We start from the raw sequence: 23,281 nt of genomic DNA, 5'->3' as shown, positions 1-23,281 counted from the left end.
TGTCCTTTGTCATGGAATTTGTTAACTACTTAAGAGAGCAAATATATTTAGTGAGTCACTTGTATGCCATGTTATTTACAAAGGCCCATTATTAAATGAATATATTTACTTTTACAAGCATCACTTGCTTCACTACCATCACTGCTCCCAAGTAAGTCACGCCTAAATATTTGTTTGGTTTGTAACCATATGATGTCAATTGAACTTTTTCACTAGAAACACACAACCAGCAGTGTGTTACCCACTTTGTTCTAGCCAAAAATAAGACTTTAGGATCTGCTGCTGAAGACAAGTTCATGTGTTCCCAACCTTTACCTCAACACGTGTGACAGTGGAACTGCAGCACATCTCAGGGTTCTGATCTTGCAGCCACTAATTTATCTTTTCCATTGTAATCACATGCTTTGTCCCACTGAAGTCAGTGTTTATTCTGGGTAATTCCTGCACGTCCTGACACCCAGCTCTGCTCCCACGAGTGGGATATGCATTAATGGATATGCATTAATGTATTCCCTTATAGACAGTGTGCATTCACTGTGCCTGAGTGACCAGGCACACTCCGGCTGCTGAGCCAGCCCTGCTGCTTCCAAACCCCTACAAAAACAAATATAAACCCAGCCTCTTACAGAACATTTATTATGCCAAAAAGGCTCGTTGTGAGACAAACGATAGCACTAAATAACCCTGAAAAACGCCGAAGATGATCTGGGCTCTGGAGCATCTCTGTTCTGAGAGAAGGCGGGAGCTGGGCCTGTTTATTCTCGAGAAGCTGAGAAGGGATCTCATTAATGACATAAATATCACAGGCAGCTGCCAAGAACTGGCGCCAGGCTCTGTGAGTGGTGCCCGGCAACAGCATGAGGAACAATGCTGTTAACCGAAGCACAAGTTCCACTCTCCGTGAAGAACTTATTTCCGTTAAGGAGGCAGAGCACGGGCACGGCCCAGGGAGGGGAGGGTTCCGCAAACACCCCAAAGCCACCTCAGGCGATGCTGTGCCCCTGCTCGGGGGACGGCCTGGGCGATCTCCAGAGACCCTTCCAGCACAAACGGTTCGGAGATTCTGTGAAAAACCTGTGTCACTGCCCGCCTGAGCGGCACCCCGTTCAAAGCGGGGACAGAGCACCGGCGGGGAGAGGCGCACGGCCCGGGGCGCCCAGGTCTGACCGGGCACTGCCGCCCTGAGGGGCATCCCCGCCGCTCTGAGGGACACGCTGAGGGCGATCCCCGCCGCTCTGAGGGACACGCTGGGGGCGATCCCCGCCGCTCTGAGGGACACGCTGAGGGCGATCCCCGCCGCCCCGCCGCTCTCATGGACACGCTGGGGGCGATCCCCGCCGCCCCGCCGCTCTCATGGACACGCTGAGGGCGATCCCCGCCGCTCTCATGGACACGCTGAGGGCGATCCCCGCCGCTCTGAGGGACACGCTGAGGGCGATCCCCGCCGCCCCGCCGCTCTCATGGACACGCTGGGGGCGATCCCCGCCGCTCTCATGGACACGCTGAGGGCGATCCCCGCCGCTCTGAGGGACACGCTGAGGGCGATCCCCGCCGCCCCGCCGCTCTCATGGACACGCTGGGGGCGATCCCCCGCCCCGCCCACCGGGGTTCCCTCACGCCCGGCCCCGCCCCGCGCCGCCGCTTCCGCCCCGCCGCGCCCCACCCAGCCACGTGACGGCGGGGCGGGCGGAGTGACAGCAGCTCAGCCAATGGAGCAGTGTCATTGCCGGGGGCGGGGCCGTCTCTAGCGGAGTGACAGCACCGCCAGCCAATGGCGCCGCGCCGCTGCTGTGGGGGGCGGGCCCGACTCCGGCGGGGGACGCGGGTCCCTCAGGGCGGGCCGGGAGCGCGGCGGGGCCGCGGCGGGGCCGGGGGGACGCGGGGCCATGGACGAGCCCGAGCCGAGCGAGCGCAGCCCTTTGCTGAGCAGCGGCGAGCGCGGGCGCGCCGCCAGCAGCGCCTTCCAGGGCCGGCGGCTGGCCTGCGCCGCCGTGCTGCTGGCCGAGCTGCTGGAGCGAGTGGCCTTCTACGGCATCACCTCCAACCTGGTGCTGTTCCTCAACGGGCCGCCCTACGGCTGGGAGGGCGCCCAGGCCAGCCAGGCGCTGCTGCTCTTCATGGGCATCACCTACCTGGTGTCGCCCTTCGGGGGCTGGCTGGCCGACGCGCTGCTGGGCAAGTTCGGCACCATCCTGCTGAGCATGGCGCTGTACCTGCTGGGCATGCTGGCCTTCCCCGTCATCGCCGCGCCGCACACCCGCCAGGGGCTGTGCGGGGACATCCCCCTGTTCCCCGTGGAGAACTGCTCCTCGCCGGCCGCCAACGCCACCCTGGCGCCCTGCTCGCAGGCCGGAGCCATCCGCTACTGCGCCACCGCCACCTTCGTGGGACTGGTCCTCGTGGGGCTGGGCGTCGGCTCGGTCAAGGCCAACATCACCCCGTTCGGGGCAGACCAGGTCGAGTATGGTGCGGCTGCCAGGGGTGCCGGCGGGGCTTGCCTGGCGGGGTGGGCGCTGCCCGGCCGCCGGGTCGCTCTGTGGCTGCCCAGCCGTGCAGGGCCGGCTCTGCTCCCGGTGCGGGTGAAGCTGTGCCCTGCCTGATACCGCGCTGGTGCCTGTGCGGTGTCAGATCCCCCCTGGCCTTTGGTTTCCTGTGCTATCTGGGCTGGCTGAGCCATCACCAGCCTGAGGACTTGGGCTGAATACTCAATGGCCATTAAGTGGACTGTTAATTACCCTCCCTGGTGAGTTTGTCCCCAGTTAATCTGACCTCAAAGCTCATCAGATGAAGTATAAAATACACATTTTAGTTTGACAATGATGGCCCTTGTAAGGCAGTGTCAGAGGCTTTTACCATCCTGTGATGCAGGAAGGCTGCAGAACAAACAGTTTTTGTGCTTTAGGTACTTGTGCACTGAGTGATATTTTTGTGCAGCCTCATGCTGCATCACATGATGGGGAAGCTGCTCTGGCCGTGGTAAACATCACCTGGGCTGTTCCCATAAGGACACGACCTCATCCAGACCCACTGCAGTGCTGTCATTCATTGGTCATCCCTGCACAACCCAGTGGCTTCACAGGGAACATTGGAGAGGCAGCTTGGAGCTCAGCAGCAACTGGAACACTCTGTTACATGTGCTTATTTACAGTCCTGGGCTCAGGCATAAGGAGTGCTGGCTGTGGATGTTGAAATGTAGTTTCTGCTTTACAAATGGAGAATTTCACTGTGCTCAGGTACTACTGAGCAGCTTTTCTAGCCAAACTGGAAGTCCAGTTGCGTGTCTGTTTACTGGCTCACTGAGTTCTGCTTAGAGCAGGTATCAGCAATGCCATGGATTCTTTGTAGGAGGGAGGATCCACCACAGGACGATTGCCAAACATACCTCTGTTGTCTGTTGTGCAGTTTGCATTTGTCATTCTTTGGCTTTTCTTGTGTTCTGAATTCTGGAGTCCTGGCTGAAAGGCAGTGTATAAATGTAAAACATTATTATAGCCCAGGACTGTGTGTCCCCAGTGCATTAGTTCTGCTTAAGCCAGCCTGAGCCCATCAAGTGAAATAGCTTTAATATGACTTTATCTTGTAAGGTGTTTTTCAAAACTGACTGCTTATCCCCAGAACACTTTATGGAAGTTAAATATGGCAGATAAATAATGGCAGGAACAGAGCAGAAGAAGAGCCATTGCCAATGGAAGTGTAGCTGTTGTAGCTGGGTTTTGTAAAGGCTTTTCCCCCAGGATTTCAAGGAAAGCAGTTCTTGGCTGGGTTTGCAGATAATTCACAGTGATTTATGTAGGGTGAAGCAAAAGAAATCCTCCTTTCTGAGCCATAATAATCATTGGAGCTCTGCTGAGGACTGAATTTCTCCCCTTCTCTCTTTTCTGGCTTATCTCCTGTTAAATATATTACAGCATGCCACTTACCTTGGAGTGCAGTTTGGGGCTCCCTTGGGTGCCTTCTCCTTGCAAAGGAATGTAGAAAACTGCTGGGGAGATGTGGATATATCCATATAGCTGTTTATCTCTATCTATCTATACCTCTATCATCTATCTGAGAATAAACTCTGTCTCCCAGAGCCACATCCTTGGGAGCAGAGCACATTGCAGACAGTTTTTGGCTGGATGTGTGCTGATAAGATTTGTCCTCCTTCCTCAAAGTACCAAAGGAAGGGATGGATTGTACATCGTGTCCTTTTGTGGGCACAATCACCTTTCAGAATGGAAATTGCATTTTCATTGCAGAGCTCTTCAAAATGACCATGGGAATTTCTCAGCTTTAATAGAATTTGGGTGGAGAGCTCTTGTATAAGGAGAGGTTTCTTTACTTAGCAGAATAACTGTGGAAAATTGGAAATTAACTGCAGTACTTGCTTTTCTCTGAAGTTGAAAGATGTGGTTTGTAACTATGTTAAATGTTTGCCTTTAGAAGTGCTGTAAAAGTAGTGTTAGTATCGAGTAACTTCCACCAGTCAGCTTAGAAAAAAAAATTCCCTTTTTTTTTTTTTTTTTCTGGTCAAAAAAACCCCCATCTTTTCTCAGCTGTGTTTCTAAATGCTTTTCTAGAAGTTGCACACTGAGCCACCGTGCTGTGAGTGTGAGCTGGTGCTTCTCAGAATAGCAATTCTCACCACATGACCCAGAACCTGGCACTTTGCAGTTCCCCTTTCCAGTGTTCTGCTGTCACTTCCTGTCCCATGGAGCACTTTGTGACTTTCTGCACTGAGGAGACAATGGGGCTGCTGGTCGTTATTGGGAAAGCTGCTTCAGCTTCAGGGCTGGGGCCAGAATAGTAACAGATCCTAATCTAGTGTCAGCCATAATCATTCTAATTATAGCTGGGTCTCTTTGAGGGTTAAGAGAGGGCAGGTTTCAGCCACACTGAGCCTTCCCTCTGAGCTGCCTTCAGAGCCAATAAATCTCTCAGCCACAACTGCCAGACACCTTCCAGCTCTGCTAAAACTGTTGGTTTACAGTTGCCTTTGGAAATTGCTGCTGTAAAGGTGGCTTCAGAGTGATTTTCAGCCTTTGTTTATTTCTAGAGCATAGATTTTCCAGCCTCTGGACAAAGATAAGGAGCCACAGATAAACATTTGAAGGTCCCTGACTGCAACTTATTTTGTTATTGCTGCTGTGGAACTTCTATGAGCCTGTGGAGCTCCAAGGCTCTGCAGAGAACAAGTTTGAAACAAGTTGTGCCATTCACGAGGCCAGTAATAACAGACAGGGGAGGAAGCAGACTGCATTTGACTGAATTTTAGTATAAAACTTTGAAATTATGTAGCAGCTGAGTAATACTGTGCTACAGAGCTCAGATGATCTCAGAGTAAGTGTTGTCTGCAGGGAGGGATTAGAGGATTCTGTGAATTTGTCTGCACAGAGCTCCTGGCATTGGCCCTTCCTGAGCAGCTAAGGGCAGGACAGGGCTCAGTTCCATCCTTGCTGTGTGGTGTGCTTCTCTCGGAGCTCAGGGGTGTTTGTTACATTTGTCACTTGTCACAGGATTGCAGGAACAAATGAAAGCTGCTACTGCAGCAGCTTCTGAATGATCTTGGTCCTTCCATGGGGTTTGACAAGACATCTTCATGTTCTTTGTCTTTGAGAAGATATTCCACCAGCTAGTTCAGTGGGACTTTTAGTCAGTTATTAATGTTTGCCAGTTAAATGGCATTTCAGATGTGGCAGTGATGTGATTTTTAGTACAAATATACACTTGGATAAAGAAGGAGAAGATGGATTCTGTGCACTGTAGGTTTGTGATGAGCCTGTCCTTTGAGCTCTGCCTCCCTTTTGGTCACTGTTCCAGAAAGGACACTGGGGATGGTGAAGGAGGTTTCTGGGAAGGGTCAGTAGTTTCCAGGTGAGCAGTCACAAATCAGACTAATTTCCCAGCAGAAGGAAAGATGTGCCAGTGTTTGTGCAGCAGTGGTGCAGGAATGCCTGGGGCTCATTTCACCTGAGCAGGTGAGGCTGGGGCAGGGCAGGGCAGGTGAGAGCAGCTTGCCAGGTGTGATTACCTGTGCAGCTCTGTGCCATGGCACTCTGGCAGCTGCCCTGCTCACAGGCAGCTCACACAGCACAGGAGAGCAGCTTTGGATAAGGAGAGGGAAGGCAGCCTTGCCTCAGGGAGTTTCTCAGGAGCTGATGGCTGCAGGCTGGGATAATGCTGGATGATGCCTCATGCTGTGCTTCCCTGTTCTCACCTCCATCAAAGGTTGCTTTCTTCTCCCAGCTTTCCTTTGGAGAGATGTCAGCAAGGTCATGTGCAAGAGGGAGGAGGAGAAGTCATCTTCCTTGCAGAAATAAGAGAACTGAGACCTTGTGATGAAGAAATGGAAACTTCATCAAACAGATTTCTAACACTTTACACAAGTTGGAGCTCTATGTTCCATGTAATTGTTTGCTAATATCCTGCTGCTCACTGGGCTTTGGAAGGAATTCTAGATTGATACACTGCTGCTGTTGATGAAGGTTAGGAATTGAGTACCAAGTTCTGAAAGGTCAGAATGACAAGTCCTCAATTTGTGTGCTGATGAGAGGCATTAAGACTGTGTTAAAATTTAAATTTGTTATTTAATTTGAGGCTTAGGAAATGGAATAGTGTTAACTGTTACATAAATACAGTTAGACGAAGCAATTGTGGAAATAGATGAATTTTTAGGTAGCTTAACTTTTTGTTACTAAAATATAGTTACTTAAACTCCTGAGGACCATGGGATGTAAATCTGGGGGAGCTTTTTGTAGAGAAATGAGCCAGTGAGAGCCAGTGCAGTAGGAATAATGATGGGAAGCTGTGTCTCTCAGGAGTGTGGCTTTTTTATCCCTTGCTGAGCTTCTAGAAGGTTACTCACACAGTGGTGCAGCTCACTGAGGTGTCATTTCATCAGGTACCATGTGAAGCCCAGAACACTTCAATCATCTCAGTGTGACTCTAAATGAAACCTGAACTCTTCAGTGTGTTGAACTTGTTTGAATTCTAATTCAAAGATTCTAATTCTGTTCAGCCTTATTTTCTTCAGAAACTGAAGGGCTCACTTTTAATCTTTTGCAGGTCAAAGACCGGGGTCCAGAAGCCACAAGAAGATTTTTTAATTGGTTTTATTGGAGCATTAATTTGGGAGCTATCCTCTCCCTGGGAGGAATTGCATACATCCAGCAGAACGTGAGCTTTGTGATTGGATACAGCATCCCAACAGTCTGCATTGGCATTTCATTCATGGTGTTCTTGTGTGGGCAGAGCTTCTTCATCACCAAACCTCCTGATGGCAGTGCCTTCACAGACATGTTCAGAATTCTCACTTATTCCTGTTGCTCCAAGAAGAGCCACGGGGAACATTCAGCAAACAGGTTGGTGATGTTTCTGTGTGGCCTCCACTCTGAGCCAGCCTAGGGCTGCAGCTCCTTAGTTCCAGCAGTAACTCCCACCAGACACTGCAGCAGCAGGAGCAGGTCTGCTCTGAGACCTGGGGAACTGGAGTCCTGCAGATCCTCTGGGAGCTGGGGGATGGAAGAGGCACCCTGAGATCTCTGCAGCCAGACCATGGTGTCAGCTCTGTGTGCTGCCTGCTCCAGTCCTGGCAGTCTCATGGAACCTGGCTGTGCTGCCCTCAGCATTAGTTAACTTTCTTCTCTGGTAGATCTCTGTGTGGATGTTTCTGGTTTGAAAAGCACTCTCATCTGCATTTAATGCTCTGAGTAGCTTGATGGGGAGCCAGAATTCCTCCACTCTTAGGAGCTGCCCATGGAACACTGGTGGTTGAATGGAATCACTGGTAAGAGGTGTCAGGTGCCTCCTCTGCAGTGGGGTTTCATGTGTTCAGACTGCCAAGCAGTTCAATGGCTCAACAAACAATATCACAAAATCCAGGTCACCCTAAGCTCTGCCAGTTACTGGGGCTGGGCTGTGTGGGGAGGATGGGAAATAAGGAAACTTCATAGCAGGTGTTTCCACCTGCTGGGGAGCCATTCTGTGTTGCTGGAACTCACATGGATGACTTTAGAAATGCATTAGCTTTTGACAAGGCAGCCAAGATTGCCAGTTGTGTTCTACTAAACATCTGCAATCCTTTCCCAAGTGAAGGCCAGGGAGTGCTGCACCCTCCTCGCAGGCAGAGCCTCTTCGAGATGGCCAAGCTGGCTCGGGGGGGCCCCTTCAGAGAAGATAAAGTGGAAGATGTCAAAGCCCTTGTCAAGATTATCCCTGTCTTTCTGGCTTTAATACCTTACTGGACAGTGTATTTTCAAGTGAGTTGTTCCAAGTGGTGACACATATTTTACATAATTTCTCATTTAATTTTTTGGGGGGTTTTCTTTCATAAATAGGAAACTTACCTTGAAGTAGAAAGATGAGAAATGACTGCTAAGGAATACTCTCAAATAATATTTTGACCTAATAGAAGAAGAAATAATTAGAATTGTAGTTAAGACTCAGTTATACAAATTCACATATCTTAAATACTGTGCTGTGTTTCACCTTGCAGTTGTCTCACATAGGGTCACTGGTCTAGACCTCATTTTAATTTTCAGGTTCTGTCTTATGTTGATGATTCAGGACATCAGATACATTTCAGGGAAAAAAGAACAATGCAGAAATGTTTTCAAAGACACACAAATGATTCTTTGTGTTTTTAGTAAAAATAACTATAAGATTAAAAACCTTGTAATGTTCTGACCATAATTCTTTTCAGTTTGCTGTGTTAGCATTTTGACTCTGGTATAATCTTTTGTTAATTGTTACAAAATGAAAAATATCTTGCTCTCAGCACTCCTTGTCCAAGTAATCCCAACTCCTGTTTCCTGATGCTAGATGCAGACAACATATGTACTGCAAAGCCTCCATCTGAAAATTCCTGAGATATCAAATGACACCAACTCCATCCACACGGTAAGCAGAGCAGAGCAGTGCCAAGTGCTTTCTGCAGCTGAAATGCAGATTGGCTCAGTAGTGTGCAAACACTGCAGGTAGTGCCTGAGCTCCCTGAATGTCTGTGACTCTTGGGGATCAGTGGCCTCAGCCTCTGGGGACTGAGGAGCACAGTGCACATCCCAGATTCTGTCATCCCATTCTGCAGTTCACACCAGCCTGCTCACTGCTCTGGGGGGGTCCAGGTAACTCCCACTGCCTTCATCAGGAGTTTCTGCAGTGAGGAAAGATGATCAATCTCCATGCCCTGGGTTTCCATACCAGGACAGGAGCTCAGGAGGGGTGAATACCCATCCTTAAGTGATACATTAGCATTTGGAGCTGGAGACACATTTGTTGAGCTTTAGACTGCTGATCAATAATCACTTTGCCTTTAGCATATTGAAAGAAGCTGTTCAATCAGTATTTTTCAAGAAGGGCTGGCATCATGTGATTGCAGACATGGTACAGAGAAGTGAAACACAGGATTTACAGGATACACCCCCTCTCTGTTCATTTGACAAGTGTAACTTGATTTGAATTGAATTTTGCATTTACATTAGTAGGTTTCTGCTGTGTATCTGTTTCTACTGCTCTGTGGCACATTTCTGATTGTTCTAAGCTTAACAGAAGATATACAGAGCTTGGCTATTAAATACTTTTCATGACTCAATTAAGTAAAAAGTTTAATTCTGTCAGATGAGAAACTGAGCTTGCAGATGTATGAGCAGGCAGATTCAATGAAAACCTGAAGAGCTGAATATTTTCTTCAGCTTTCAAACACTCTTATTTCACTTTTCACAATGTCTGTCAGTGCACTGTTGTTTATTTTGCATCAAAGTGCTCAATCCAAACCTTTTTATGTAAAATAATAGTAAAACTCAACTCCTCAATATGAACTTGCCAACTTGAGTGCTCTCCCCTTGCAGTTTCCAGCAGCCTGGCTGACCATGTTTGATGCAGTGCTTATCCTGATCCTGATTCCCTTGAAGGACAAGCTGGTGGATCCCATTTTGAAGAGGAATGGCTTGCTGCCATCCTCACTGAAGAGGATTGCAGTTGGAATGTTCTTTGTGATGTGCTCTGCCTTTGCTGCAGGTGAGAAAACAACCTGGAGATCTCCTGGCATAGGGAATTGTTCAGCTCACTGCAACAGCATTTAAAAAAAACTGTGTGAATATTTAATTCAGCATTATTCAGATCTTTTTCCGTGGGAGAGCTGGAATGTGCCTTCATGGATGCATTTCCCTCAATCAAGGGGATTGTATCCAAAAATTTACTCAATTGTTTTGAACACTTGCAATAAAATTGGGCCATTTTTCCTTCCTGAAGTACACTTTACATATACCCTTTAAATTTTTTTTCTTCATACATTCTGACTTGCAAGTATAAAAAAGCTGAAACTTTACCTGAAATCCTTTCCCCTAATCTGAAATAATAAAATTAGCTTAGGCTGAACAAGAGTTTCCTCCCACTTTGGGTTTTCTCTCCCCTATCCTCCTGTTCCCTCATGTTTGGGGTTTAGTGTAGTGTAAAATAGCTCAGCTGTAGCATGAAAGGGAAGAGATGCCAGCTCTGCTGGCCCATAAATCAGCTGCTTTTGAGAGGATTTCAAGTTGTTAAGTGCTGCTGATGTGGAACTGAACATCTCTGAGCAATGCCTGACACAATCTATAGCCCTCACCAGCATCACTGTAATGAACATATTGATAAAGCATTATAGCATTAAATAAATTCATTGCAGCACTTGGGATCCCCTATATTTCAGGGAGAGGGACACTTTATATGGTTATTAAGAGTTCTTGCAATGAGACAGGTAATTATTGGGCCAAGGTCACTTTGTGGGCGAGGAAAGTTCTTAAAGCAAAGTCATTTCAAGTTAAAATAGAAGTGTTTCTCCTATTCCATGGTTCTCAGGACACTGCTGCTGCAGAAGAGGATGATGTAAAACACTCAAATGTCACCTCTTTAAATAGAACCTGTGGGCTCACACAGGAGGGAATTCAAACCAGCAATATCTGTCTTTATCCTGGTGGGGAAGGGACATCAAGCTGTGGCAGCTGACTTGGGCAATGGGCTCACACAGCAAAATTCCTTCCACTTTCAAAATGCTTTTTTCAATTCACCTACAAATGCAACACATGATTTTGTTGGTTTGATGCTCCCCATTAGAAACTGAAATGGTGAATTCTTTGGGTGATTATTTACAATCTGTTTGGAAGGTTTAACCTTTGGGAGTAACTTAACATCTGTTCATCAGAACAGGAGTTTAAGAGCTTCAGTTGAGACAAATTTGGGGTTTAGGAAACTTTATTTCTAGCAAGGTGTTGGTTTATACATTTCATTCAGTTTATTTTTTTCTTAAGTGATATTTATGGCTGCCATATTTTAACATTCTTAAAATACACTACTGCTTCCAACCATTGCTGCCTTCTAGAGGGACACTGAATTCTTAAACATCTGAAAATGTCAAGAATTGCAGTCATGGCAATATCTGAATGATTTGTTTGTGCCATATTTCCATTTTGACTTGCTTATCTAACAGCCATTAGTTGTGGACACTACTCAGGCTGCCTATTAGATTGGTTCTATTATTTAAAATATTTGATAAACTGTGTTAAAATGCAACTGATTAGTTTTAATGAACATCTGCTGTGCTTCATGCATCTTATGGTGAATTCTGAGCAGCAATGTTCAAGGTTATTCAGCTGGAAAATCTACTTCATTTATAGAGTTTAAACCATTATAGCAAAAAGTTCAGATTATTTTAACTACTAAGAGTGTAAAATCAAACATGAAACTTGTCTATCAAAGTCTTAGGGGAAGAATCAATAGATTCCAGATTTGAAGTACTTTGAAGATGAATTTATGGCAAAAGTTGGAATATTGCAGTTGTGCTCCTAGGTGGCTCAATGCTTATTTTGTAAGAGCAGAAACACATTAAGATCACTTGATGTTTTGAGGTGCAACAATTCTGTGTTGAGTGGAAATAAATGAAATTATGTCTGAGCTCTTAGATGAGTCTACTGCTTTGTTTACACTTTAATTAACTTCCACTTTAAAAAGCTTGGCAGCTATATTAAAAGGAAAACATCAAGAAATCCAGTTTTATTTTAATTACAGCAGCTCTCCATGGTTCAGAGGGCACTGAGGTAGCTGAAGAGCTAAAGAAAGATATTTAAAACCAAGGTGGGTCACCTACAAAGAAGTGAGGGATACAGAGAAGGTGTGGTGCCTGACATGAAGCAGAAATAAATTCAGAACAGTCTTTACCCCCAGCCAGGTGTCAGGAAGGAATTTGGCACTGTCACTGAGCACAGGCTGCTGCTCTGGCTGCTCCCCTCAGGGTTTATGTCCCAGATTTGGGAAGGCACAGGAACCAGGGTGTGCTGTGGGAGTTGGTTTATTTGCAAAGTGCAGCCAGAGGGGCTCAGGGTGGTTCACATTCAGTGCTGGGCACCCTTGGGTGGCTGCAGGAAGGGGAGGAAGCAGATGTGCATGGGGTGACACCATGGGCAGCACTGCTCAGCCCTGTGGGCTCTTCTGGGATCTTCTGTGGCCCAGGAGGAGGCAGCTCCTGGCTCAGGCAGCAGGAGAGCTGGCAGCCCTGCTCCTCTGAATTGGGATGGATAAATTCACCTTATTTCCAAGGATTAGAGATGAGAGTTCTTTTATGGAGGTCTCTTTTGGGGGAAACAGGGAGTTTTATTAACTGTTAGCTATTCTGTGTATTTTATGTAACTGTGAGTCAATCATTTAATCTGGGCACTTTCAACAAAACCCTACAGCATTATTTGATATTCACTTGCTACTCTAAACTGTTGTGCTGAGCAAGCTAAAAATGCTTCTATTTTACACTATCATGTCTCTTTTTCATTCCATATGAAGTACTTTCTATGCAATGTATTGCTTGTAAATCAAGCTCTAATGAGCTCTTGGATCTCTTCAGATGAAAAGTGTCATCTAAATGTCATAATCATATTCATAGAGGGTTTTCATAGCTCTGCAGGACTGGGGTAGCCATTTCCATAAGCAAAAGGGTTTCTAATTTATGAATACTGTGGTGGCAGTTGAAATGGTTCAACAGTGCAAAGTAGTAGTTTGTGAAAATGAGATTGTCTTTAAAAAAACCCCAGCACAGTGTCCATGAGAGCTGGGAGCTGATCCATCCAGAAATGGGCTGAGTGTTTGTGTAATTATTGCCACTGAATGAGAATATAATCACTAATTCTATGGCAGAACAACTGTGTGTCTTGAAATAACAACAGCACAAAGTATTCTGAAATGCTTTATGCCAGGAAATAAATGCACATTCCTATTGTATCATTTCTAATTGTAATGCAGGGCTGAATCCTAATTTAATTCTTAATGTGGAGAAACAATGTTTGCATCTTAGGTCAATCTTTTTTCCCTCCCCTTTCACATAGGAATTCTGGAAAGCAACAGACTGAAAATTGTAAAGGTTAAAACAATTAACCAGACAATTGGGAATGTTACATACCATGCTGCAGATTTGCCAATCTGGTGGCAGATTCCTCAATATGTGCTGATTGGATTCAGTGAAATATTTGCAAGTATAGCAGGTAAGAGCCTTTGTGTGATTAAATCTGCTTTTGTGTCTGTCATAAACGATGGAATCTCAGAAAAGAAACACTTCTCAAATCATTAGAAGTAAGCTCTGATGTTCCCAAATACATTTTTATACAATATTGCTCAATTTGAGTGCCAGAGCTCACCACAGTCTTGCACATTTGAAGCCTGGCTATGCAAGACTGTGCTTTCAAAACTGAATTTCAAGCAGAGTAACACCTAAAATACTTGTGTGGCATCCAGGTATTTGCAAGCCCTAATAGAAAACAATATACTCTTTCAATATTTTAATGCAGTTTTGTGTCCTCTGAATCTTCCTCTGTTTTGGAAATAGTTTGTGCTTTGTGCTTTCTTTTTTTTTTTTTTTTGGTCTTATAAAGTGGGATCACAGTTTAGAAGGTCAATTAGTAAGTAGAAACACCTTTCTGATGTCAAAGAGAAGAAATAAGCCAAATTTACACTTACCAGTTTAAATTCATGTTACTTGACTTTTTTCACCTATGAAATAAGAAAAGTTTTTGTGCACATTAATAATGAAGTAGCTGTTTTTCTATAATTTTATCAACTTTAGATCAGTTTTCTGTAGCTGTTCCAGTACTCCAACATGACACTAAACAAACTGAAGCAGTGCCCAAATTTTGAGAGCCCTTGGGTGCCCTGACACTGCCCTGTGCTGTGGGACAGGTTCCAGTGAAGGAGGGGTGAGCAGAGGTAGAAAATGGCATTTCCTTCAGGCAGGGCTCAGCTCTCTGTGCCACTGGGGGTGTCCTGGCACAGCTGGCACTGGGGCTTTGGGCTTGCTGAGTGAGCAGGTGCTGCTCTGGCCCTGCTCCACACAATTGTGGGGTGCATCATGGAAAAACCATTTCATTTCTGCTTGGCTGTGGTCACTTATGGAAGTGCTGAAATTCTGGTTGCACACACTGAACATGCAGCCCCCCAGCTCTTGTCCCTGGGTTCCTCCTGACACCAGCTCAGTTGCATTTCCCCTTGGGAGGCTCCTGTCACTCCTGCTGAGATATTCTGTGATTCTGGAGCTCTGCTGCCAGTGGCCCCAGCTGTCCATGGCCCTTTTGCTCCCTCTCAGTGGAGCAGAGAGCAGCTGCTCCATCAGGTCTCTGCTCACTCGTGTTCTGCTGTCATCACACTTGGTAGCAAATAAAATAAGGTGCTTGGCTTGCTTGGCAAGAATAGAAATGGCCTTTGTTGTTTTTTCCTGACTACTCATTTGCTGTCCATTTCATTCTGTGTGTATGTACCTGTCACAAATGGTAACACACAAAAATCTGAAGATAAAATCTTGCCTGATTTAATTACTTATTGAAACTAAGGCTGTTTTTAGCATTTTATCCAAAGAGTGATAGTAATTACTTGTAGTCAGTTTAGTGATTGTACCACTTAAATCCTACCTCAGATAAACAGATGACTTATCAGAAATACAAGTGTTCATGGAAAATTAAACCAATTTCTTCCCTATTACACAATCTTGTTTCTCTGTCAGGTGCTATTAATAGTTTGGAGGTGTTTGCAAGGAAAAAACAGCAAACCTGTCTGCAGGCTGTGGAAAGTCCTGAAGCTTTCTCTGTTTGCTGAACTCCAAGTGGAGTTCTTTGGGAGAAATCTTTAAGGCTTCCACAATTCTGGGGTGAATATTCTGCTGCTCTGCACTGCTGGCTCTGTACCAACAGCACTGTGACTTCAAAAACTCTTGGTCACTCTTTGAAAAAGATCTACCAGAAATTCTATGCAGAGCTTAATTGCTTTGTGTAGTGCACTTTCATTTAATTTTTTTTTTTATAAAGGCTCTTTCCTGCCTCCTGACTGTTACCTGAACATAATTCTTAATATTTTTAAGAAGGCCCTTCAAGATTCAGAGTGTACTTTACCCTTGATAAAAACATCTACTGTGCTATGAAATTCAGGCTTAAAATAAGCAAAGTGTTAATGGTTACAAAACCATCATGATGTGGAAATGTTTGTTGTGAGCAAAAAGGGACTAAACAGCACAAGAGCTGAAACATAACCTCTGTTTTTCTGTTTACTGTAAAACTAAGCAAATTCTTATTAAGGCACATTAGTTACACTTGAGGTACCTTTAAAAAGATGACACACATTGCATTGATCTTTTGTATTATTCTGTCAATCCTGCTAAAGCACCCTTGTTTAACTGGGAATTGTAATCTCACATGACAGCAGTGGTGAGGGGCTTTAATTTCACAAGTGCTTGTTTGCAGGAGCATGAAATCATTATCAATGGCTGCCAGCAGCCACAGGAGCTCTGAAGGCAAAGAAAAGATTTTACATTCTTTATGCCAGATTAAATCTCAGTGTTGCTGCAAAACTTATTCAAATTTAGAAATGTACCTTATTTTGTTGCAAAAAGTGTAGGGTTACACTCATTTTGGTTTTTTGTTCTGAGTCTTAAGGTCTTTTTCCAGCTGCAGGAGTCAGATCCAGTGTATCTGTAAAATGAGCAAGAAAAGAAACAATCCAGATCCCTTCACTGTTACACCTGAGCTTAACTTGTGCAAACATTCTCAGGCCTGGTGCCCAAGGTGTGGCTGAGAAGTCCCAAACCAGCTGCTGTGTCCTCAGAGCAGGCTGCTTATTAATTCATTATTAATTAACTTATTATTAAAGTGTGAATAGACAGATAAATACTCCCTGGAAAATCTTGTGATGTTGGTGCAGAGCCTGGAAACAAAGGCACTTTGAATTCTCCAAATAAACAGCACTGAGCCCCCCTGCCCTGCCCATTTGCAGCTGTCTCTGCAGTTCTGGTCACAGTTGGAATTTTGGGCAGCCCCACAGCTGGGCTGGGTGAGGATGTTTCAGTTCCCTCTGGCCTCACTCCAGCTCTGCCCCTTGGGCAGAGGAGCAGCAGGTGTTGGGTACCAGGGATTTTCAGGAGGGTGCTGCTGCAGCAGGGAGAACACCCAGCTCTGCTTCTTGCCCAAAGTTCCAGGCTGGCCTGTCTGGCTTCCAGTGTTAATCCTTTTCTTGAAGAGAAATGCCACTGGGTTTCTGTAGACAAGTAGCAGTGGTGGTGTAAATAAAGCAAGCCTTTATTATGCCAGACATGAGAGTTATGCAATTTCAGGTCTGTAATGCTCTCCTTGCACAGAAAAATGTTAGATGAGGTAGCATTAATTCTCAGTGTGAGCAGGCTGTTTGGAAACAAGCATTTCACCTGTCAGAAAAAGCTCTGCAAGGAATGTATTTGATTGTCTCTTGTGAATAATCCCATTTGATTTTTTGACAGGAGTATTATTCTAAAAAGGAGAGTTAATCATGGGCATTAATCTTTTCACAGCCTAAGCCAGAGTGTGCTCTTGGTGCACAAATTCAGTAGCACAGATTTGCAGATGGATGGTCACTGGTACATTTCTCTTGGGTTTATTGCTTGAAATTTGAGTAAAGACAGCTGAAACTTCAAGCCCCATATCTACAAATCTTTAAAAGAATTGCTTGCTAGCAAGCAATGAACTCAGAGAATTCTAGATCAAAAGTAAATTAAATTAAAACAATTACTGCCTTTCCAGTTCCAGTTAATTTCTCTGTCTGCACTTTCAGAGATAGAGACACTGAGGCTGAAAGAAATAAAAGTTCATGGCCAATGCAAGAGTGACTTTTTTCTTTGCCCTGCATGTAGTGCCCAACAGGGACAAGGGCAGCAAGGGAGATGGGAAACATGGAATTACCAGCTTCTAGTTAGTTTAATACATTTCTTTAAGGATCATTTTAGACAGAAGAATGAGTATGTTGGTTCAGAAGATTTCTTGATTTTACACATGGAATGTAAATAAGATTTGTGTCTCAAACACTGTCCATTTAATGGGTTGGTACATTGATGACCTTTAGGAGGATTCATGAAGCAATTAAAGCACCTGGGAACTGCTAGGGGATCACCACACACCTGTGACTTCTAGAACACTTCTAGAACCACCTGCTCTTACATTTTCCAATAGCATTTTTTCATCTTTTCATACAGGTCTAGAATTTGCCTATTCAGCTGCTCCCAAATCTATGCAGAGTGCCATTATGGGGCTGTTCTTTTTCTTTTCTGGGATTGGGTCCTTTGTTGGCTCTGGACTGTTGGCACTGGTGTCCATTAAAGAAATTGGCTGGATGAGTAATCACACAGACTTTGGTAAGTGTCATTTTCAGTGTGTTCATGGTCTGGAAAGCAGAAGTTTCAGTTAAGTATCAAGGACATGGCACTGTTGAGTTTGAGCACAGTTATTGTTTTCAAAATATTAATTTGTCTACTGCTCTGTTAAAGTTTCATTTTGCATCTTAAGTACAAAATAACACGACTGCAAAAAAAATTACTGCCCTCATGAAAGCACAAGAAACCTGTGCAGAGCCTCAGTTACTTGCTCAGCTGTTACTGCATTTCATCACTAGAAATTACAGATATTTTCATTTCAGTAAAAAATAATCAAATTACGTGCAGCAGACTATATTTGGTATAAAGTACTGAAATTGCTTTCTGTGGTTATGGAAAATAAAATGTACCCATCTCTGTCCAAGTGATTATTCAGCTTCCCCATTTCCAGTGATCAATGATTAGCATGAGTTAATTCTGCATTTCCATCTGCTGGCTGTTTATACTGCTAAGGTTCAACAAATCACCTGCTTTGAGTTGCCAGTGGAGGTTAAAAATAATTATTGGCACCAGTAGGTGGCACCTCGGGAATTTCAGAAAATCCTCCCCTCCTCAGTGGTTAATTAGCTGAACCAGGAGTGTGAACAGTTCCTAAATGGCTCAAAGTGCAGCTCAACTTTTGCTCCAAGAGGATTTGCCATTTCAGCTGGATTTGCCTCCACCACAGAGCAGTGGTGTCTGATCCCTGCACGTGCCACAGGTTATCTGTGGCTTTAGGTTGTTCTTCAAAAGCTGCAGAAGATAACAATTCTATTTCTCCCAACTCATGGCATCACTGGGGTGACTGTCTGCCTCCAGAATCTCCTGACAAGTTCCCTCCCTGCCAGTGAATTGACTTGTTTCTCCCACCAAAACTAAGATTTCATGGCTTTAATATCCCATCTCATAAAGGATAATTACTGCTCTTCAAACACATCTGCTCTTGAAACAGAGATTCACATGTATATTGTATTTTAAATGTCAAGGAAAAGCTCAGTTTAATTTTACTGCTTTTTATTATAAGTTCATTTAATTGAATCTTAAGTTTCAGTAATTAAAGTAATTTAATCTGAACGTTTATAGGCTTGCTGCAGGAACAGCTGGTTAGGGTCCATGTACACATCACACTTTTAGTTTCTGCAACCCATTTGATAATGCTAATGGTCCAGTTGGCTGGGCTGGGCTGGCACTGAGCCACAGTGAATTGTTCTTGCAAGTACAGCAAGATGTGTCCTGACAGAGGAAGGATGTTTTAGCCACCAGCTTTCTTCATTTAACATTGTTTAATGTCCAGAGCACTGATTTGTGTCAGCTTTGAGGGAGCATCAAAGAAGTCACCTATGTTTTTGTGAACTCTCAACTTCATCCCCAAAAAGCCTGAGAAAGAATTGCAGTAATGGCTTTTTTTATACCTTTGGAGCTGCCAACTTCTTCCTTCACAGCATTCATTTTGGGGTTTTTTAAATTTTCTTTTGACACGGTCTAGGGCATTGGTGAACAAAATAAAACATTCTTTATCGTGTGCCCATCTTCCTCAGCAGTGCCAGCCTTTGCTCTGGAGAATTAAAAATGAACTGTGCTGTGGGCTGGAAACGTGCTTAGGTTTGATTCTGTAGAAAAGTCCTCACCATTTCAACTTGACAAGATTCATGTTTTTATTTGTATCATCTATATTTACATCTTTCTTTCCTCCCCAACTCTTTCTAGGTAATATTAATGGCTGCCAATTGAACTATTACTTCTTCCTGCTGGCTGCCATCCAGGGAGCCACCCTGCTGCTCTTCCTGATCGTCTCTGTCAGATTCGAGCGACACAGGTCGCGCCTGGGGGAGGCGGCGCCCAACGGGAGGCTCTGAGCCGGGCCTGGGCTGAGCCGGGCTTGGGCTGAGCCGGGCCTGGGCTGAGCCGGGCCTGGGCTGAGCCGGGCCTGGGCTGAGCCTGCCCCGGGCTGAGCCGGGCTTGGGCTGAGCCGGGCTTGGGCTGAGCCGGGCTTGGGCTGAGCCGGGCCTGGGCTGAGCCTGCCTGGGCTGAGCCGGGCCTGGGCTGAGCCGGGCTTGGGCTGAGCCGGGCCTGGGCTGAGCCGGGCCTGGGCTGAGCCAGGCTTGGGCTGAGCCGGGCCTGGGCTGAGCCGGGCTTGGGCTGAGCCTGCCCCGGGCTGAGCCGGGCTTGGGCTGAGCCGGGCTTGGGCTGAGCCGGGCCTGGGCTGAGCCGGGCCTGGGCTGAGCCAGGCTTGGGCTGAGCCGGGCCTGGGCTGAGCCAGGCTTGGGCTGAGCCGGGCCTGGGCTGAGCCGGGCCTGGGCTGAGCCGGGCTTGGGCTGAGCCTGCCCCGGGCTGAGCCGGGCTTGGGCTGAGCCGGGCTTGGGCTGAGCCGGGCCTGGGCTGAGCCGGGCTTGGGCTGAGCCGGGCCTGGGCTGAGCCGGGCTTGGGCTGAGCCGGGCCTGGGCTGAGCCGGGCCTGGGCTGAGCCGGGCTTGGGCTGAGCCGGGCCTGGGCTGAGCCGGGCCTGGGCTGAGCCTGCCCCGGGCTGAGCCGGGCTTGGGCTGAGCCGGGCCTGGGCTGAGCCAGGCTTGGGCTGAGCCGGGCCTGGGCTGAGCCGGGCTTGGGCTGAGCCGGGCCTGGGCTGAGCCCGTCCCGGGGTCTGAGCCGGGCCTGGGCTGAGCCGGGCTTGGGCTGAGCCGGGCCTGGGCTGAGCCGGGCCTGGGCTGAGCCGGGCTTGGGCTGAGCCGGGCCTGGGCTGAGCCGGGCCTGGGCTGAGCCTGCCCCGGGCTGAGCCGGGCTTGGGCTGAGCCGGGCCTGGGCTGAGCCAGGCTTGGGCTGAGCCGGGCCTGGGCTGAGCCGGGCTTGGGCTGAGCCGGGCCTGGGCTGAGCCTGTCCCGGGATCTGAGCCGGGCCTGGGCTGAGCCGGGCTTGGGCTGAGCCGGGCCTGGGCTGAGCCGGGCCTGGGCTGAGCCGGGCTTGGGCTGAGCCGGGCCTGGGCTGAGCCTGGCCCGGGATCTGAGCCGGGCCTGGGCTGAGCCGGGCTTGGGCTGAGCCGGGCCTGGGCTGAGCCGGGCCTGGGCTGAGCCGGGCTTGGACTGAGCCTGTCCCGGGATCTGAGCCGGGCTTGGGCTGAGCCTGCCCCGGGCTGAGCCGGGCTTGGGCTGAGCCGGGCCTGGGCTGAGCCTGCCCCGGGATCTGAGCCGGGCTTGGGCTGAGCCTGCCCCGGGCTGAGCCGGGCTTGGGCTGAGCCTGCCCCGGGCTCTGTGCCCGGCTTGGGCTGAGCCTGCCGGGTGTAAGTGCCTTAGGGCAGGGCTGCTCCTGCTGCGGGCTGCCGTGCTCGCTGCGGGCTCTGCAGCTGCTCCGTGCTCGGGATGTGCCTGCAGTGCAGCCCCGGAGCTGCTCCGTGCTCGGGATGTGCCTGCAGTGCAGCCCCGGAGCTGCTCTGTGCTCGGGATGTCCCTGCAGTGCAGCCCCGGAGCTGCTCCGTGCTCGGGATGTGCCTGCAGTGCAGCCCCGGAGCTGCTCTGTGCTCGGGATGTCCCTGCAGTGCAGCCCCGGAGCTGCTCCGTGCTCGGGATGTCCCTGCAGTGCAGCCCCGGAGCTGCTCCGTGCTCGGGATGTCCCTGCAGTGCAGCCCCGGAGCTGCTCCGTGCTCGGGATGTCCCTGCAGTGCAGCCCCGGAGCTGCTCCGTGCTCGGGATGTCCCTGCAGTGCAGCCCCGGAGCTGCTCCGTGCTCGGGATGTCCCTGCAGTGCAGCCTCGGAGCTGCTCCGTGCTCGGGATGTCCCTGCAGTGCAGCCTCGGAGCTGCTCCGTGCTCGGGATGTCCCTGCAGTGCAGCCCCAGCCCTGCTCTCAGCCGCACTCCCGGGACACAGCAGCCCACTGACAGCATCTGCCTGGGGGGAGCAACAGGGACAGGATAAATCACAAACCAGCCAGCTCCAAAAGGAATGGAATTCTCTAACTGACCTGTTACTGACAGTGTATCAAGGATCTAAGTCCAGACTTGCAGTCAGGACTGAATCCCAAATCCCAGTATTTTATCAGGCAGCTGCTGCAGATTTTGGTGCACACTTAACACTCCTTGGGACTGAAATTTAACTGCAGCAGTGGTTTTATTTTTGAGCCTGCCTTAGATGTTTTAGGACAACACCCTGTTCAGTCTGACACTGTTACTCCCCGAGGACTGTTGCAAACATTTGCAGGGAGAATTCTGAGCAGATCAATGCACAGGGAGCATCCAGCAGCCTTTAGCCAGGTCCTTCAGTCTTGTCTTATTTTAGTTAACGTGCTCCAGGGTTTGGATCTTTCAGCAACACATTCCTCCAGCAGAGCAAATGGCTTTATGTTCAGCCTCCTGAATTTTAATGATTCTAACAGCTGTACTTCAGAGTGTGTGCACACTGGTATGGAAGGTGCAAGGAGTTATGCAGAAAGAAAATAAAACCTTTTTATTAATGTGTTGAATTTTTATAGTTTCCTTTGTCTGCAGTTCTGTTGTTTAAAATGTCCTTATTTTGTACATGGACATCTTTTTAATGAGTTTACAAAATAAAATGAACCTCCATGCTGTGACTTTTGACCCTTTGTTTCTAGGTGAATAAAATTATACTACAACTATTTTGTTCTTTAGCTTTTATTTCCTGAAGACTCAGTGGAATTGTGTTGGATTTCTGAATGTCCACAGGTGCCCCATTAATTGTGTCAGACACTTCAGCAGTGTCCTCTCCTTGCCCAGATAAATCAGTGAAAATGCTTCAGCTCTTGCATTCCTTAGTATGATTTAAAACTGCAATCACTAAAGAATAATGTCTCCATGAGGAAAAACTAATTTCCTTTTCTAACTGTTTTAAAAGCTCCGTATGCTGTATTTCTGGAATATCCCATTTATAACCAGCTAAAAAAAACTGTAATATTAGGAGAGTGGGAGCTGCATAAGGGACAGAACAGGGACCTGATAATTTTTTCCCTGAAAAAATAAAAACCCTGTGGTGTTTCACATCTGCATCATCAATTCCCAAAGCTGCTGGAGGCAGGAGAGAGCTGGGCTGTGTCTCCTGCTCAGAAATTCTGCTCTGAAGGACAAAGGGCAGAACTGAGCACTGAGCACTGACCCTGCCCCTTTCTGATCACTGACCATTAAATGCACTGTTTCCCCCCAGGTTCTTGAGTTTTATCAACAGCATTCATCAATTTCCCATCTGACAGGGGACAGTTAAACTGAGTTTAAGGACAGGAGGATAGGAGAATAAGGACAGGAGGATAACCTGCAGTTTTTGATGGAAATGAGGTGTCTGGCATTGTGGGAGCTGTGCAGGCCCACTCCAGTGACAACATTATTATTATTATTATTATTATTATTATTATTATTATTAGGAGCACAGTCAGTGCCTGCTGGGTCAGGCTGCTCTGGGTTTAGGCAGAGTCTGTCACCTGGCACAAACACACTCATGCACAGACCCTGCTGTTCCACACTGGACAGGAGGCTGAACATGCAACCCCTTGTGTCATTTCATTTTCATTTGGGATGATTTGGCTCAGCTCCAGGTAATTCTGACCATTTATGAACCTTAATCTGACATTCTCCTCAGGGGGATGAGGCTCAGCTGATCTTCCTCCCCATCATCTTTCAGTGGTTCCACCCCAGTGACAGAAATAAAACCAATAAAC

General features: G+C 47.3%; 1 protein-coding gene across 1 annotated transcript; it reads left to right on the top strand.

The window, feature by feature from the left end:
• Positions 1-1,799: 1,799 nt before the first annotated feature.
• Positions 1,800-19,489, top strand: SLC15A4 (solute carrier family 15 member 4). The gene is made up of 8 exons (XM_079322111.1): positions 1,800-2,456; positions 7,045-7,340; positions 8,069-8,237; positions 8,800-8,877; positions 9,825-9,993; positions 13,323-13,478; positions 17,477-17,635; positions 19,340-19,489. Exons 1-8 carry the CDS (start codon positions 1,887-1,889, stop codon positions 19,486-19,488), a joined length of 1,746 nt encoding a protein of 581 aa, XP_079178237.1. The 5' UTR covers positions 1,800-1,886; the 3' UTR covers position 19,489.
• Positions 19,490-23,281: the final 3,792 nt, after the last annotated feature.

Source organism: Erithacus rubecula (assembly GCF_903797595.1).
Source record: "Erithacus rubecula genome assembly, chromosome: 19".
Lineage (NCBI taxonomy): Eukaryota > Metazoa > Chordata > Aves > Passeriformes > Muscicapidae > Erithacus > Erithacus rubecula.
Note: the sequence above shows the minus strand (reverse complement) of the source record. Positions and strands in the feature narration are given on the sequence as shown.

Excerpts from the sequence above, each read along its gene's own strand:
- SLC15A4 (XM_079322111.1), top strand. The coding sequence starts at position 1,887 with ATGGACGAGCCCGAGCCGAGCGAGCGCAGCCCTTTGCTGAGCAGCGGC. Across the intron at positions 13,479-17,476 it reads AATATTTGCAAGTATAGCAG|GTCTAGAATTTGCCTATTCA; the intron begins GTAAGAGCCTTT and ends CTTTTCATACAG. Across the intron at positions 17,636-19,339 it reads GAGTAATCACACAGACTTTG|GTAATATTAATGGCTGCCAA; the intron begins GTAAGTGTCATT and ends AACTCTTTCTAG.